This window comes from Seriola lalandi, unplaced genomic scaffold, assembly GCF_002814215.2.
Source record: "Seriola lalandi dorsalis isolate HSWRI2012SDOR001 ecotype SW California unplaced genomic scaffold, Sedor1 jcf7180002054868, whole genome shotgun sequence".
Taxonomy (NCBI): domain Eukaryota; kingdom Metazoa; phylum Chordata; class Actinopteri; order Carangiformes; family Carangidae; genus Seriola; species Seriola lalandi.
The window spans coordinates 274,446-293,506 of record NW_019525421.1 but is presented as its reverse complement, the minus strand read 5'-3'; the positions used below and the strand labels follow the sequence as shown (position 1 = coordinate 293,506).

The 19,061-nt window shown below is 39.7% G+C and overlaps 1 protein-coding gene across 1 annotated transcript in view; it reads left to right on the top strand.

Moving 5' to 3' along the window:
* Positions 1 to 19,061, top strand: part of thsd7aa (thrombospondin, type I, domain containing 7Aa) — a 199,347-nt gene that overhangs the window by 149,774 nt on the left and 30,512 nt on the right. Inside the window, exons 14-22 of the mRNA XM_023428180.1 lie at positions 3,282 to 3,460; positions 3,679 to 3,684; positions 3,989 to 4,122; positions 5,862 to 6,015; positions 8,894 to 9,035; positions 9,123 to 9,238; positions 9,332 to 9,449; positions 15,872 to 16,017; positions 17,746 to 17,920. Of these exons, the coding sequence (XP_023283948.1) occupies positions 3,282 to 3,460; positions 3,679 to 3,684; positions 3,989 to 4,122; positions 5,862 to 6,015; positions 8,894 to 9,035; positions 9,123 to 9,238; positions 9,332 to 9,449; positions 15,872 to 16,017; positions 17,746 to 17,920 (1,170 nt within the window). The remainder of the gene's footprint in view (positions 1 to 3,281; positions 3,461 to 3,678; positions 3,685 to 3,988; positions 4,123 to 5,861; positions 6,016 to 8,893; positions 9,036 to 9,122; positions 9,239 to 9,331; positions 9,450 to 15,871; positions 16,018 to 17,745; positions 17,921 to 19,061) is intronic.

Sequence of the window (19,061 nt, the reverse complement as noted above, 5' to 3'; positions counted from 1 at the left end):
AAAAAAAAAAGGATTAACCCAAATCTTTGTCACGTACACCCGCCTAGACCGTCACTGTATCCTGCCAACAACGCCAGAATGTGACCGCCACTCGCTAGAGGGCCACAGGAAATGATACAAGTGATGGTCAAGAACAGGCACGGACAAAGAGTTTTCCCCCAAGTTCACAATTTTTATTATTATGCAGCAAATAAACTAATAACATGTCTAAGAAACAACCTTTTTTAAAAATAGATACTAAGCCAGAGCACTACAAGGCGGCTGGGCACAGCCACAGGCACGGGGGGGGTCTGATAGCACAGAGCACCCACCTCACTCCGTACCCAACACATGCACACACGCCAAAACTTAAAGGGAAAAACCATAAATTGTGAAGGACGTGCAATATTACCACTACACACACACACACACAATTAAAGGGTGTGAAGCTGGGGTGAGAAACTCTGAACACCGATCCCTCCACCGTCCAAGCGGCCACACTATCACCGGCCCTGCAGTACTCATGCAAAGAAAAGAAAACACAACAAGTTAAAAACCATACAAAAACAACTGCTGCAATAAATATATTAAGAAGAAAACCCTTGGGGGAAAATTAAGCGGGTTAAATGCCAGAGGGCTAATATAACAAAGGGACTAAAGAACTAACAAAAATCATTTAATACAACAGGAACGGGATACCAAAAGAATACAAAGACAAGTTGAACTAGTTAAACAAATGGAACAAAACAATAAAACAAAACGGAACAAAACAAAACAGCAGTGGCAGTCTGTCTCGACACAATTCACTCTACATGTGGTTCAATATGCAGGATACCCAGGAAGCAGGACCACACAATATGTGCACCAAACAGTATACCAGGGACCATGAGGAGGCAGCCGCAGAGAACAAGCCGGTCTGCCGGTTTAAATACACTGATCAATGAGGAAGTGGGTGGAGTTGGCCTGCTGTCTATCCTACAGTGGCCTGGGAGGGACATTCACTACTGGTCACACTAGGTTTGTTTATCAGTGTCAGGGGAAAGGACTTCATGGGTGAGTCTGGAGTCAGCAGCAGTGAGTTGACCACTAGTCCATTCATCCTTACACAGGTTAGTTCAGTCTATGCAGTCTAGATATTGTCAGAAATTCTACCTTGGGTGATCATACACTGCAATTTCAGATCCTATAGTTATTCATTTTGTTTTCTTCACCTTTTGGTGTTTCGACTTCAGTGATGGATTTGTTGACTGGACCTTTTCCCATAATTCCTCTCGACAACGTTTAGAGAACAGCTGTAGCTGTAGTGTTTTGCTTTCAATCAGAGCTGGATTTATGAACAGATATGTGACGCTAACTTGCAGGTAGATTGTAAAAATCACTGATACATCCATAATCTGAAAATGTTACATGTTTTGTGACTCATTTTATCATAGTGGGAGCTATTTTAGTGGAATTCAGTACAGGGGCCTTCTCCATGTTGTCATTATCATTTTACATCCATTTTCCACCACTTCTCTGGGTCAAAGTTGTGTTTGCAGCAGACTAAGCAAGGCAACCATAATGTCCTTCTCCTTAGTCACATTTCCCCACTCTTGCTGTTGGACCCCAAGAGGTTCCCTGGCCAGATGAGACATGTAATCCTCAAGCATGTGTTCTGTGTCTGCCCTGAGGTCTGCTGTTGTTGGGTATGACAGGAAAACCTAGTGGTGTAGGTACAAGAAGGCTTCCTTGTCAGATTCTTGTCAGGGGCTCCTACCAAATGCCTGAGTTTTTTCCAGGGTTGAGCCAGACACCCTGAGAAAAAACACATTTTGGTTTACTGTTGTCTGTGATCTCATTTTTTTGGTCATTACCTAAATATCATGACCTAGATAAGGGCTGAAATGTAGATCAAAAGAATAGAGAGCTCAACTACCGACTCAGCTCCCTAATCCTAACCCGCACATTACTGGTGACACTGCACTAATCACTGTCACCAACCACTTTATGACTGTTGTCCCAACAGCTAGAATTGTGTGATTTTCTGAAAAATACTTTATTAAGTGAATGTAACCATGAGAAAAAAACTTTTTTCCAAAAAATGAGCATCCAACTACCATCAATGTTTGAAGGAATAGTTCAACAGCTGCTTAACTTTCTTTTCTGACAGTGACACTTTACACTGACACAAGATAAATAGACTAAGTACAGAGCTGTCAAGATATGGTTAGCCTTGCTTTGTATAATTAAAACAAAGTTTAAAAAACTTCTCCTACCAATACCTCTCAATCACTGCTTAACAAGTTCTATCATGTGTTATAATCTGGACACAAACAAAAATGCAGTTGGGTGGGTTTAGGGGAATCATGCCCAGCACTTCAGTGTAGTGTCTCTGGTTAGAGAGGTGGCTCCATATGGTCGGTGAGAACAGTTTTTGTCTCTAGAGAGACATGATAGTACTAAACCTTGCAAAGACAATTGGACAATAAGACTCCAGAAAGCTGTGCACAGTCAGTGCATTCGGTCATTATTCATCAAGAAATAATTCCATCACATATCACTGTCATCTCTTTTCATACACCCCTATAAGGAAGTTGCAATGTGTTAAATACTGAGCTGTAGAAGTGTTTGTAGGTGTATTTTTAACAGTGGTCAGAGCTAGACTAGCTGTTTCCTTTCATCTCACTCTTTGAAAGAGAGCAAATAAGAATGATTTCCAAAATGTCCAACTATTGCTTTAAGTTAAAGTTAAAATATGTAACTTTTCCACATTAAAAATGTAAAAACTAGACCTGCGTCTAATTGATGTTTCCATCAATTCTCAAACTAGAGAAATCTTTATCATGGTAACCGTATGTGCAATTTGGTCTCCTGTCAGTGACATCATATCTATGTACATGCTGGTATTGTGGTTTCCTGCCAAATGCTCAAAATTCACCTTTATCTAATTTTAATTCACATACAGTTTGATGGTTTTCAACTACGTATTTTAACCTGATAAAGGATTTAAGTAATCGGATGTCTGGATCTGAAGTTATCAGACGTCTCAGTCCTCTGTGCAGCGTCAGTGAAATTCTTCTGTTATTGTTTTGATTGAGAGACCTAGACGCAGAAGTTACGGACTCTAGGTTTAAATGTTTGATGATTCTGTTTCTGTAGAGATACCAGAAAAAACAGACAAACATAATGTGCATCCATAACAAAATATTAAAACATCTCTTTTACAATGCGGATTTACTCAGTGTTTTACTTTTCTAGTCTCTCCTTGTCTGTAGATCCTCATCAATGTGTATTGGTGCTTTTTTTTATGTAATTGGTTACAGGATATATCGAGGAGGCTTGCATCATCCCCTGTCCATCTGACTGCAAACTAAGTGAGTGGTCCAACTGGTCGCGTTGCAGCAAGTCCTGTGGTAGTGGTGTCAAAGTTCGCTCCAAGTGGCTTAGAGAAAAGCCCTATAACGGCGGGAGGCCATGTCCTAAACTTGACCATGTCAACCAGGTGAGAAAGATCTCACTTTAAATTGGGTGGTTAATGTTTAAGCAAAAGCTACAGTTTAATGCTTGTTTGTATGGGAATGGATGTTTCATTTATTATAATCAATATTACCATCAATGTATATTTGTTTAATTCCTGCCATTCTTAATTCCTACAATAATTGGAATGACCTTTGTTCTGTTGTTCCTTTCTCTTCTTTGGTGAATGAATTCCATCCACAGGCTCAGGTAACTACACTGATGATTCTTTTTGATTGATTTATGTTTGTTTTTTTTTTGTTTTGTTTTTTTTTTACCCTTTTTATGACATTTATTTAGAATTTAGAAGAAATTATAAATTAATTTAGATTTTACCTTAAGTCATATTGTTATCGGTAAAGTCCAATAAATTTTAATTTAATTTTTTAATTTAGGTAATCAACTTCCAGATCTGAAAACACATTCAAAATTCAGTTTACACAGTTCTTGTTGCTGAACTACACATTTCCCTTGTGAGATAATCTCTGGTAACTGTGGTGTTTGTATGTGTCAGGTGTATGAGGTGGTGCCGTGCCTCAGTGACTGTGGACAGTACGTCTGGGTTGCAGAGCCTTGGAGTGTATGGAAAGTCAGCAATGTGGATCTGAAGGACAACTGTGGTGAAGGTGTTCAGACCAGGAAAGTCAGGTAAGATGATATACTGATTGAAATGCGCAATTCAAAGCTACACATTAGCCAGTTATGCCATGTACGCATTTTATCAAAAATGCTTTGGAAGCAATTTGTGTGAACTTTGTGTAACACAGTTTACAACTGTTTAAATGAAACATTTCATGTCACTGACTTATCTAAAATAATGCCTACTTGAAAATGTAGTTTGATGTTTTCAGGGATGTGAAAACCACAAGCCAGGCAAGACTGGCTGGTTATCTCTGGAGCTCGGAGGCCAGCTTCTTACATGTGCAGCCTCCACTGTCAAGCCATAACAGCCTAAACTCAACAGTCAGGCAATAATAATGATAATGATAATGATAATGATAATTAAAGCTGCAAGCAATGTTGAGCAGGCCCTTGCATTCCTGTGCACCTTTGGGGCGCTTGCAGTAGGCCAATTTAAGCAGCGACGCATCGTAACAACCACCAGACACTGCACACACAAGTTAAGATTTCTTGCTTAAACTGTGTGTGACAATGGACAACGTGTATTGTTTCTTTGCATTTTTACTTGTGATGAAACTCACAATTTTCACAATATTGCATATGTCTATATGCGGAACTATTTTCTGACCAAATTTGAGGCAGATTGGACAATGTATAATTGAGTTACAACAACTTCCTTCTGACCACGTTTGAGGAGGGTCTGGTCAACCTGTTAGGAGGAGTACATCAGAGAGTAGAATGATGTTTCATTTTGCCATTAGATGGAGCTATGAGTATTACTAAATATGGGCAAGAAGATGTGTTCAGGCCAGGACCCTTATCAAACATGTAAAGTGGCAGTTTGGACAATGCATGCTGGAGTTATGACAAGTAGATTTTTCACGGCAAAACATCGAAATTTGCCATGCTGCCATGGGCTGTTTGAGGTGGGTGTGGTTAACTTTAAGAAGTGTGAAAAATCACACAAGAGGGCACTTTGATTGTAACTGAATATTGACATGTAGATGTGTTCAAGCCCGGACTCTTATCAAACATGTAAAGTTTGTGGCAGTTTGGAAATATCAAAATTTTTTCTAAAATCTCCAACGAAAACCTAACCGCTTCACAATTTAACATCATAAACGTCTTAAAATGAGATCGACCAAATATGATATCAATTTGTTCAATTCTCTTGGAGGAGTTTGTTAGAGTATGATGTTCCTAAATTGCAGATTAAATTCAAATTTGCTGACTTCCCGATGGGTTTTGGCTAAGAGTGTAAGAAGCTTTTTTTTTTGTCTTGTTATGTTACATATGTCTATCAAATTTCATACATGTACGTGAAACCCAGAGATAAATTTTTTTAGGGGGTGCTATTGAGTCATTTTGCCACACCCATGTGCAAGACCCAGGCAGATGCATGTGCAAATTTTCATAAGCTTTCAAGCATGTTTAGGCCCTCAAAAAAACAATACATTTTTATTGAGAAAGAATAATAAACACTACAATTTAAATAGGGTCCTCGCACCCTTTGGTGCTCGGCCAACATAACTTCTTATGGTGTTTTAGCAACATTGTTAACAAGTTCAACATAGTAATGCACTGACACTTTATCCTCTAAGTTGATTACATTCAGAAATCTAATTTTTCAGAGATGGACTATCAGTTTTTTCACCCTTCCTATTGATCACCACTTGATCATGAAGATAGCTGCGGGTGTAACGCCTGCCACAGATTGATCGGAGTAGAACTAGACTAACTCTCAACCTTCTGATCCTTTTTTCCAGGTGTATGCTGAACACAATAGATGGACCCTCTGAGCAAGTGGAGGACTACTTGTGTGACCCAGAGGAGATGCCTCTGGGGGCCCGCAACAGCCGGCTGCCCTGCCCCGAGGACTGTGTGCTATCAGACTGGGAAGCCTGGAGTCTATGTGCACTGGTAAGAATGGTATATTACTTTGTCTGCCACTGTATTCATCAACACAATGTTCAATGTTTACAGGAGAAATAGTTATAAATAGTTAGAAAATAGTTTTCAAAATGTCATTGTGTTTTTCCTTTTATTCAATATTGGACAGTTGATAGGAAACAAGTAGAGAAAGAGGGAGAATGAACCATGGACAATGAAGTAGCAGAATATGGAGAGTGTCTCAAACACTGGGTCACCTGTCATCTATATTCAGGAATCTAGTTTTAATATATAATCCTGCTTTCATCAGTTTCTACACCTCTTATTTGTTAGAAGCCAGACATCCATTACTAGGTAGTTCAGAATCTGCTTATTTGGCTGATTTTTAATAAGCAAGAGGCAGAGATGAATTTGAAAGCCTGAATGCAGTTTGAGTTTATGGACAATTTTGTCAACCAGATAATGACACTTTAATTTACTTGAAAATACTTTCACAACTCTAACTAGACAAATCAACCCACTAATCAACCCTTGCTCTCCTGTCCTCACTAACTGTCATTCTCATTCAAATAATGAGCTGGCAACAAGTGGCAGAAAGTCCACATAGCTCGTAGTGATTTGCAATATATTTGTATATATTATTATATTTTTTGTCGATTGGTGTTTTTTTATTATATATATATACATCGTTGCTTCATATGTCGCTGAAGAAAAAAATCTACACAAAGGAAGAACCCCTGGCTTTAAAGTTTACCAGATATAGAGTTAAACATCCCATACCGGCTGAGCTGAAGAAGCCATACCATGGATGTAGAGCCAGGGCTAAGCTAAAGGCTAGGAGATGGAGATATAAGCCTTTTCTACCATCAATCCTCATGCAAGTCAACTCCCTGGCTAACGAGTGTGATGACTGGAGGCACTTGTGAAAAACCAGCGAGCATATTGTGAGTATAGTCTCATGTAGACCTGGTTAAACGACAACACTCCCGCTCGTTGTGTGGATTTACCCCGCTTCAGTGTAGTATGAACGGACAGAGACGCGGGAGCAAGTGGGAAGAATAAAGGTGGAGGACTGGTTCTGCTTGTGAACAATAGATGGTGCAACCCCGGTCATATCACAATTTAGGAGAAGATCTGCTGTTGGGATATTGAACTGTTGGCAGTTGGTCTTAGACCGTACTATGTACCAAGGGAGTTCTCACACATCGTCGCCATTGTTGTTTACATTCAACTACAAACAGAGCCTGCGGTCGCATGTGACGTCTTTCACGAGACTGTTGCAAGAGTACAGACCCAGCACCCTGATGCATTCATTGCAATATTGGGGGATTTTAACCATGTCATTCTCACCTGACTGGCTTCACTCAGTATGTTGACTGTCCCACAAGGGAAAATAAGACACATGATCTGTTGTATGCAAATGTCCAGGAGGCCTACACTGCTTCAGCTTCGGGTCATCATCTGGTTTTTCTTCAGCCTTCCTACAAGCCCTGTGTTTTGAGGCAGGCTGCAACCACCCGCTTATTCAGGAACTAGACCCCAGATGCCAGTGAGTGTCTAAAAGACAATGTTTTGAGTGCACAGATTGGAATGTACTGTTGGAGTCACAGGAAAATGATAACAGTAAGGACCCTGACCTTGATAGAATGGTTGAATGTACTACAAAGAACATATTGGAGTGGATAATGCCCTCATTTACATGCTCCACTGGGCCTATTCTTTCTTGGATGAGCCAGGTAGTTACATGGGGATTATGTGCTTTGATTTCTCAAGTGCATTTAACACCATCCAATCCCCCATTCTTAAAGACAAACTGGAAGGGATGGGGGTGGATCCCTACGTCACATCCTGGATTGTGGATTACCTGACAAGACAACCATAGTACATCAGGCTGGGTAACTGTGTCTCAGGGACAGTGATGAGCAGCACTGGGGCTCCACAGGGCTGATCTGGTTCCTTTCCTGTTTACCCTATATACAGCAGACTTTAAATACAACTCTGAGTCTTGCCACATCCAGAAATACTCAAATGAAACAGCTATTGTGGCGCATATCAGGAGTAGGCAGGAAGATCTGATGATGGACTTCAATGAATGGCGAAGAATGGAAGAACTATCTATCTATCCATCCATCCATCCATCCATCCATCCATCCATCCATCCATCCATCCATCCATCCATCCATCCCAGTATGAGTGATTCAATCCAGCAAAGCCCTGTGTAAAATATGTGCTCAGGGGAACGGGGATAGACTGAGGGAGGAGAGAGCATTTGCAGCAGAGGTGACGTTGAACCTGAGAGATAATCAAGGTGGTGATGTTAGGATAAAGGAGGAGGTCATACTGGCACTCTGTTGTCCATTTTGATTCTGGAAGTCCAGCTTTAATTTGTTTCAATGCAATTGGATTCAATTTGATTTCATTCTGAATGATTCAATTACTTTGGTTACTATAAATGTAAGTATTGCTTTAGAATTTAACAACCTCACTTGTTAAAATATAAAATGGCTGAAAGAGTCATTACAGTCACATTTATTACATAATATGTAAAAAATATTGGACTATTTTGGGGCAAAAAAAAGACCCAATGCTGGGAAATATGGCCAAAGAGTTCATCTTAATTATTTAACATCTTAAATTTAATAGATTTGTGTCTCATGCAATTGCCTCTAATTAAACAATACAGAATATTCTACAGAGCTACAGACTATTAGTACCAGATGATTCAACTTAGCCTGCTTGTGCTCAAACTGATCATTAAAGTAAATGCACTGTACTGAGATAAAAACATCTGCTTATCAATGCTGCTGCTGCTGCTGTTTAAATGAGCTCCTGTCTGCGGCAGGTAGAGGTCAAAGACAAACCTGATCACTTTTTAGTCACAAGTCTCGTCATTTCCTCTGCTTCTCAGCCATGCAGTGGGAACAGTACCCGGAAGAGGAGTGCGTACCCACTCCGCCAGCCTGGAGAGGAGAAGGAGTGTCCTCCAACTAAAGAGACAGAGCCCTGCAAACTCAACAGCAACTGCTTCCACTACTCCTACAACATCACTGGTAAGACTCAAACAGCAATTCTGATGCACATTTTACAGTACAGGGTTAGGGTTACATTGACCTTTTGCTAATACAACCATTCTGCAGATTGGAGCACCTGTCAGCTGAGTGACAGAGCAGTGTGTGGAAATGGCATTAAAACCCGCATGCTGGACTGTGTACGTAGCGATGGTAAATCTGTTGACCTCAAGTTCTGCAAAGAGGTGAGATGTGTGTCCCTTTCTGTTTTGAAACCTTTTTAAAATCTCTTTGAATGAAACACAGAGTCAAAGAAACCTAATGGCCTTGTCTTGCAGTTGGGTCTGGAGAGGACGTGGCAGATGAACACTTCCTGTGTGGTGGAATGCCCTGTCAACTGCCAGCTGTCTGACTGGTCACCATGGTCTGAGTGCTCTCACACCTGTGGGCTGGCAGGTATGTCTTTGTAGCTCTGTTTATATGAGTCTATGAAAGTTTACCCTGAGATTGAGGGGTGTTATGAACCCTGCTGTACCTTTCAGACCCTGGTCCAAATTATATTACTGTGCCTTTATCAGCCAAAGGTCTGAGTTCTATTCCTGCTCAGATGTCCTTTCTTTGTGGTGAAAATAAATATGAGCAACCAGGGTGATGTAAGGTGGCTATGTGACAGTGGACAGTTTAATCTATGATCATAGAGTAGCTACCATTTCCCCTGTCATGCTGCTTCTCCTTCCTCTACCTACCAGCTTGTCTTTGTTATGTACAGTATGACAGCCGAAGTTAAACCTGAAGTATAATTATTGTCTTGGCTAATACTCAACTACAACTCTTTCTTTATATCTGAGCAGTCAGACCACATCAATAATATATTTTATAGTTGACCATGATTTGTTGTCAACAACTAGACCAGACCCCAGCTGGAAGTCTCTGTAGTGCTGATGAATGACAGGACAGAATGGCTCCACAATAAATTTAATTGGCCTTTTTAGCCTCCCAAAATTAGCTATATCCACAAAAATATAAAAAGCAACAGACTTTTATATGCTATAGTAAACTGTTTAAAGTGGAAGCAGAGTCTAAGCTTTCTCAGTCTCACTATGTCAGTTCAAATACAGGTTAACTGAGAAACCTGGATATTTATACTTTTTCGTTTAGTTTAATGTAAATATTGTTCCAGTTCCAGCATGGTAGCCTGTTCACGCAGCTTTGATAGCATAATATTTTCATAGCTGGGAGTGATCTATCACTGCTATAGGTCAGCAGTTGCTCAGCTCTGAGCTGTGTGCTAAAGAAAGTCTGCCTCTCTGACGGTAATGGTGGAAACCAGAAACCTTTTATGATGTGAAAAACGATGGTGTTATAGTCTAAACCAAATGAGAGAAGGCTAATAATGTCCTTGCATGTAATTCCATATGATCAGCCTATTGACTGGTGGTCTATTATGAGTGCATGCGCTGGGGCTCAGGGAGCGTTCTGCTTTCCATGAGTCCTTGAAAAGAGCAGCAGTCTGAAGCAACAAGAGCAAATAGTAGGCATGAAACCAATACAGATTTCAGTTATTGTGGTATCCTTAATCTGTCCCCAGGCAAGAAGGATTTTTCTTTTAGAGAAGACCATGAACAGGAACTGTTTTCCTGTCTCTCTTTTTATCTCCAGGCTGCTTTGGTGACGTTCCTGAGCCAGGGATAGCAATGAGCTGGATTTGTTATTTCAAGCAAATGGACATACCTGTTTGTTGTGAATACAATAAAATTTGAGAATGCAGCGAGTCCAAGTTAAATAGGTCAATCTATTCATATGATGAGGACTATTGTTTCATAGTCACAGGATTTTGGAAGTTCCCTATATGGTTCATGCACATTTGTTGCTTTTCTGGAAGATTAACTGGTAGCTGGTGAGAGCTGCTGCTGGGAAAAGATCATACAGGGATGTGTTAGGATTGTGAAGACCATTAAGAGTCTGGCATGGTTGGGGCGTCGAGTGGCGCAGTGGGTTGAGCCTGCGCCCCATATGTAGAGGCTACAGTCCTCGCTGCAGTCGGCCCCGGTTCAAATCTCACATTGGACGGCCTTTTACTGCATGTCATTCCCTCTCTCTAAAGGCATAAAAAGCCCAAAAGATATACCTACAGTTAATATCCATGTGGTAGTTATGGTGTTTGTGTATCTTTCAATGTATGTGTGTGCATTGTGAACTTAACCTTCAAACAGCCCTTTGAAATTGTCAGGACCCGCCAAAATGGCCGCACAATAATGGTTTTTAACCACAATTGTCCTCACAATTATAGAAAGACATATACACACACTCAAAGAACCACACAACAACATGCACACACAAGTACACACAAATACACAGTGTTAATTTACCTTAGAGTTGCTCTCATACCTGAGCTTTGCCCATTTCTGCCCAGTAACACCTGCTCCTGAATTTGTATTGCAATTAGTGGTGGAGAGATGGAGGGTGGTCCCTCACTTCCTCAAAAACTGTGAAAGATATCAGAATGAGACCAAAACTGGGTGATACAGGACAAAAAAAATTATTTACATTTTTGATAGAAAACAATGAAGGTTCGAAATTGTGTGATTTAAAAGAGGTTGTCCGACTTTTTTTGACAAAAATTTTCAGCGAAGGCAGTTATGTCTGTTTAGCGAGTGGAGCTCTGCCTAAAGACAGCAGACATAGCTGAAGTTGTATAAATATCACAATCCTATACACTGAAGTTACAAGAACACCACACTGAAAGAGAGGGAGAGAGAGTGAAGCTAGTGCTAACTTTTAAGCTAAAGTAACTAGCAGATCTAAACAGCATGTGAACAACTTCTGAGTTCGTGAAAGTCACTAAAAGGAGTAGAGAGCTCTAAGTACTGGAACAGAACTAGTCTAAGTTTAAATGTACAGCAGGTAGTTAGACACTGTGATGAATAAAACAACAACATTAACTGTGTTCAGACAGAGCAGCAATATACTAGTACTAATGAAAAGACTTCAGTAGAAGTAAAATCACCGTGTATAAATGTTCTCAGATAAAATAACAAAGTAAGTAAACGTGTTACTGCATTACATTTGAAAATGGGGATGGAAGGAAAACATGTTATAGGGTGATAAAAATAATATATGATAAAACTATAAAATTAAAGAAAATCTTTAGCTACCAGATATATCAATTCCCAGGTGCGAACAGTAACGAATTCAACCAATTAATTGCAGTTAGGCATTTTGCAGCCTGTGCATGCACCTGATAATTACGAAGATACACTCAGTTGGCAATTTATTATTAAAATAGTATTAGACAATTGTTGATTCAGATAATCACTGTGGAGGATGTAATGTAGATTACATTATACAAAGGGGTTTTCTGTTATTTTCCCTACCTTCAGTGGTAAAAATGGGAGGGTGGTGGTGGTGGTGGTGGTGTGTGTGTGTGTGTGTGTGTGTGTGTGTGTGTGTGCGTGTGTGTGTGTGTATGGTGGGGCGGTAGCAAACCCACAGGATACGCACTACCATAAAGTACAATACACAACTGTACACAACCACATGCACATACAAACACACATATACAGTGCATCCGGAAAGTATTCACACCCTTTCACTTTCCCCACATTTTGTTATGTTACAGCCTTATTCCAAAATGGATTAAATTCCTTTTTTTTCTCATCAATTTACACACAATTCCCCATAATGACAAAGCGAAAAAGTTTTTTTAGAAATTTTTGCAAATTTATTAAAAATAAAAAACTGAAATATCGCACGTACATAAGTATTCACACCCTTTATTCAGTACTTTGTTGAGGCACCCTTGGCAGTGATTACAGCCTCAAGTCTTCTTGGGTATGAAGCTACAAGCTTGGCACACCTGTATTTGGGGTATTTCTCCCATTCTTTGCAGATCCTCTCAAGCTCTGTCAGGTTAGATGGGGAGCGTCGCTGCACAGCTATTTTCAGGTCTTTCCAGAGATGTTCAATCGGTCTCAAGTCTGGGCTCTGGCTGGGCCACTCAAGGACATTCACAGACTTGTCCCGAAGTCACTCTTTCGTTGTCTTGGCTGTGTGCTTAGGGTGGTTGCCCTGTTGGAAGGTAAACCTTTGCCCCAGTCTGAGGTCCTGAGCGCTCTGGTGCAGATTTTCATCAAGGATCTCTCTGTACTTTGCTCCGTTCATCTTTCCTTCAATCCTGACTAGTCTCCCAGTTCCTGCCACTGAAAAACATCCCCACAGCATGATGCTACCACCACCATGCTTCACCGTAGGGATGGTATTAGCCAGGTGATGAGAGGCGCCTGGTTTCCTCCAGACGTGACACTTGGCATTCAGGCCAAAGAGTTCAATCTTGGTTTCATCAGACCAGAGAATCTTGTTTCTCATGGTCTGAGAGTCCTTTAGGTTCCTTCTGGTAAACTCCAAGCGGGCTGTCATGTGCCTTTTACTGAGTAGAGGCTTCCGTCTGGCCACTCTACCATAAAGGCTTGATTGGTGGAGTGCTGAAGAGATGGTTGTCCTTCTGAAAGTTTCTCCCATCTCCACAGAGGAACGCTGGAGCTCTGTCAGAGTGACCATCGGGTTCTTGGTCACCTCCCTGAGGTCTACAGACAATTCCTTTGACTTCATGGCTTGGTTTTTCTGCTGTGACATGCACTGTCAACAGTGGGACCTTATATAGACAGGTTTGTGCCTTCCCAAATCATGTCCAATCAATTGAATTTACTACAGGTAGACTCCAATCAAGTTGTAGAAACATCTCAAGGATGATCAGAGGAAACAGGATGCACCTGAGCTCACTTTTGAGTGTCATAGCAAAGGATGTGAATACTTATGTACATGCCAAGCTTGTAGCTTCATACCCAAGAAGACTTGAGGCTGTAATCGCTGCCAAGGGTGCCTCAACAAAGTACTGAATAAACGGTGTGAATACTTATGTACATGCAATATTTCAGTTTTTTATTTTTAATAAATTTGCAAGAATTTCTAAAAAACCTTTTTTGCTTTGTCATTATGGGGTATTGTGTGTAGATTGATGAGGGAAAAAAAGGAAATGAATCCATTTTGGAATAAGGCTGTAACATAACAAAATGTGGGGAAAGTGAAGGGGTGTGAATACTTTCTGGATGCACTGTACATACAAAGTACTGATGTCCCTTATACATGCTCTTATACTTGAGAGCATTAAGGGTAAGAGTTAATGAGTCTAATTAGCCAATAAGAATCAGCTCTGTTCTTCTGTTACTTCTGCCCTGATACTGCGTTAGTAGCACTTCGATGTGTGTGTGTGTGTGTTAGTCTGGCTGTGTGGGTCTGGCTGTACTTGTGAACCTAATACACATCAATCAGGCTGTTAACTTTCTATGTGTCAGTTTTTGTGTGTGTGTGTGCGTGTGTGTGTGTATATGTGAAGACACAGAGCTCATACAAATCCAAGGGAGAAAGGGGTCAGCGAACCTCCTAAACTCATGCCATTTAAGACAAAACGGTACATAAAATCTGAACACATGTATGTGGTTTTGGTGTTTCTAGAGCCAAAAATGTGGAAATAGGAAACAAAGAAGTATCAGTTCTGGTTTTCTTCTGAAATCCACTCCTGAATTTGTATTGCAGTCTATGGGAGAGTTGGACGGTGCTTGCATCACTTGGAGGGTCACATTACAAATTCTGTTAGTCTCTGTGCTAGGGTAGTCACTTTATATGAAACAGGACAAATTTGTCTACTAATGCGGAAGAAATTATGTGTCAAGATCGAAATATGCAGCGTAAGGACGAGTTACACAGATTTTTTTCAGACAAATTTTAGAGCTTCTCCAACTCTAGCAATGATGTAATCCATTCTAGCCATGAACATTCAGGGTGATACACACCCATTATAAACTCAAGAATGATCTGAAAAAAGCATGAAACTAAAACTGTGATAATTCAAAAATAGTACGAGATATCAAAAAGTTGAATACAAGTTTGATAGCTGAATGTCTTGTGAACATTTTAATGTATGCTGAAGAAGTTGAAGATTAAAGAGGCTGAAAATTTCAATGATTTGAACATTCTCTCCATTAATTTGAATGACAAAAAAAAAATTGCACAAAAAGTGTAATATTTTGAATATTAAGAATAGTAGAAAAAATTCCTATACATCTGATAATCTACAGAATAAGCTGAATGTTTTGATAGTTGAAGGTTGATGGTTTTTGTACGAAAGCGTATGAAGGAGTAGTTAGAGACCATAGAAAGGCAGAAGAAGTAAGAATAAAATATAAAGATTTGAAGTTTGAAGTTACACATAGGGCACATAATGAGTATGCAGAATAATAATATATGCCTTCAATGCTATTGCATTGCAGGCACATAATTATCACCTGAGGCACTAGAGTAATTCCATTCCCATCAATGTTTTTTTTACTTGGTCATAATTAATGGTTTGCCTTTATTTGTTCATTCTGATCATGTGTTCCCATGGAAATCTGACAGGTAACACTGATTTCACCATTAGAATGATAGTAGAAGGAATGAAAAAATAACTCTTTTTCATTTTACCAAGAGAGACAACAAAAGCAGTGGCATGGAGTGGCTATTGGGGAGGATGATGACGTACTGTGTTGGGCTCTGTTGATGAGCTAGTAAAGCTTAAGCTACTGCAATGGCAATAAGGGAGATCAGACTACATTTCAAGGAGTTTGAGATATATCAATTCCACAGTTCTTAATTACATATAGCACTTTATCCCAATGTATTAAGATACATTTTTAAATGAAATAAAACGGTTAAAAAGGACACAGATCCCATCCACACTCTTCTTGCTGCCCTGATCTGACTCTTTGTGATCTTAACAAAGCTTGGACGTATGGACACTTAAAATCACTGAAAAAGATTTATTTTTTTCTGCTATTCTGCAGGGAAGCTGTGGAGGAGACGGACAGTGATCCAGGCGCCTCAGGGTGATGGGAGACCCTGTCTATCCCAGATGGAGCAGTGGAAGCCTTGTCTAGTGAAACCCTGCTACAACTGGAGATACAGCGCCTGGTCTGAGTGCAAGTCTGAGGTCAGTCAGGATGTGTGGCTGAGTATTGGATTGCATTGTTGTACATTGTTGTGTTTTGGGTTTTTTTCATGTTTTTTTTTTTTTTTCACATAACACACTGACATCACTATGGTGCACTTAACTCCAACTGTGCATGTACTTGTTCTACTTTACTGGTTTTAGTTTAACTACAACTCTCCACATAAAGCTCACAACTTGAAAACCTGAGGACTTCTCCTGATCTGAACTGGTCTCTGGTTTACAGGTGAAAGTGTGTAATGGTGTGAATGTGAAGTTGCCTCACAGAGTAACTACCTTGAATAAATTAAGGTTAAGAAATGGATAATGTAAAATGTCCATGATAATGTGATGATAAAATACTATGTTCTCACATTCTCAGACACACATTGCTAGTTTTTTTTATCCATGCTAGCAACATGGCTCTAGGGAAGGCAGTGTTGGTTGTTCATGCTCCACCACTTTGGTCAAAACTGAAATATGTCAACAACTTACCATGATTTTTTTAACGGATGTGTTTCTTAATGGATGAAGATGTCTAGCCCCTGTTATGATCTCCTGACTTTACCGTTGACATCACTGTATTAATTTAACTTTCCAAAGGAATTGCTGCAGTGGTGGTTCAGCTCATAATGCGAAGGCAAAACAACCAAACCTAACGCACTGCTTTCCTGTAGACTTAGACAGAAATTAGAGATGCAGATTTGCACAGATGACAAATTGCAAATCATCTTGAGAATGTGACCTGAGAGGAGAGAAAGATAGAGGAAGATATCAGCTTAGCTATCTCACATGATGTCACCACATCACCAAGCTTTTGGAACAAGGTTGAGCGAATGAGTTTGGCTGTTGTACTTTCTAATGTGAGCAGTCATTTAGAGCATCACCAATACAGGGGTGAAAATTGTAAAGGGTGTCCTGAGAGTAGTACTGGGGTAGAGGTCATGGGATCAGTAAAATCAAAAGTATGAAAAATATTTCTTAAACATTTGAAGTAATAATGAGAACAACTGTCAATGGTTGGCTAAATTACTTATCACTGAGAACCTATCTTTGTGCTCTCTCTTCCCTTTTAAAATCATTGTTATACTTTCAGACTTTATTTATACATTCTTTCCTCTTCCTCTTCTTGTTCTTTCTCTTCTCTCTTCTTTTTATAATTCCTGTTTCAACATTTTTAATTTTATTTTCTCTTCTCATTTGATAAATTTTAGTTCTTTCTTTCTTCTGTTTTATTTTAAAGTGAGCAGCTCATCTTCATCCCTATGCTGCTGTTTTTATGCCTCTGCGCCGGCAACAACCAGAGCCAGAGCTATAGGCATATTGTTTTTGAGTTGTCTGTCCATCTGTCCATTCTTGTGGACTTGATACCTCAGTAACACCTTCACAGAACTTCAAATTTGGCTTAAACATTCACTTGGAGTCAAGGATGAACTGATTATATTTTGGTGGTTAAAGGTCAAGGTTACTTCACAAAACATAGTTTTGTCAAATGTCCACTGGGACTCAAGGATGAACACAAAACACTTTTTAGCCATAACTCAAAACTTAACACAGCAATTATGACAAAACTTTACACAAATGGTTCATATCTTATATGACTCTGAATAAACAGGGACGTAAGCTGAAACTAGACTGAGTGGGGGCTGCAAGCCAGCTACAGAAGCTCTTCATAACTGAATTTGCTGCATGAGTTAAATATACCCTAAACCTTGGTTTCCCTTCCACCAGGGGGCAAGGTGTGGAGAAGGCCTGCGCTTCAGGAACATGTCATGCTTTGTGTCGGATGGTTCGGGTCAGTTGGACAGCAGCCTGGTGGATGATGAGCTATGTGGTGATCTGGAGCCTTCATTGGACGGAGATACACACATAGTTTTGGAGGAAACCTGTACTGTGCCCTGTCCAGGTAGGAGACAACAGACTCCAACAGTCCTCTCTAACAAAAATTTCAATTCAGTGATTGAATGAATTTTGATTGACAGAACATTAATAACTAATAGAGATGATGTCCAAAACTATTAATGTAAGACCCAAGTTGTAATAAATCAGAATTATTCTTAAAGTTCACAAGGCTGCCTTAACTACTACCAAAAAATGTATTTAACTGCAAGTCTCTACATGAACCTGACAAGTTATCTGATCTGACCTGCTCTCTGGTCTGCCATAGCCAGTTTGCCTTGTCTGGATCAGCTCCAGCTTCACTGGCCACAGGTCTCTGGTCTGTGTAAATGTAAGGTTTCATCTCATGCAACCTGAGAACAACATACAGTATGCTGCAGTTTCAGTCAGCATATAAACACACAGACATCACTGGTTTAAAGCCTAGTGTTCAATGTTCTCCCATGATTGTAAAATTCTCACATAAAACTTTTGCATAAATTAAGTTTGATTTTAAACAGAACTGTGACTTATAAAGTAGTTCATTCAAATTTTATTTCTGTTTTAATAGGAGAGGTACTTTGAATTAAGAATAAGCTCAGATCTCTGATGCTGTTGTTTCATATTTGTTAGACTGTGTGCTAAAGTACATGAGTCACACAGGATCATGTGATCCTCTGTGGTTGGCGTCTGAACTTCATAGGGCTAATGTAAACTTGCAGATGTTTCATCATGGCAGCATTGATCTTTGACCTTTTATTGTAATGTTACAATGGTTTTTAGATCTCCAGTTTTTGCTGTGCACTGTTTTGTTAATCTTGTGCATTGCATTAATTCACACTACACCTTTTTCATCGGCCTTTCAGAATAGCCAAATTATACATCTTTTATGCTCACACTGTATGGAATCACATTGAATGTAAATACAGGAGCCCCATAGATTTTGTCCTTTGATAAACTGACACTGATACGTTTTGTTGATAAAAATAGAAAGGGAGAAATTCAAGGTTAAAGTTGGGATTAATCCCTGCAGTGTCTGCCCAGTTTGACCAGTTGATGTTGTCAAATGGTTACAAAAAATATGACAGTACTCAGTGTGATGACTAAATACTAGCAATTGTGCTTCATTCAGGTTTTTTTACAATAACAATAAAAAACTCTTAAGCACT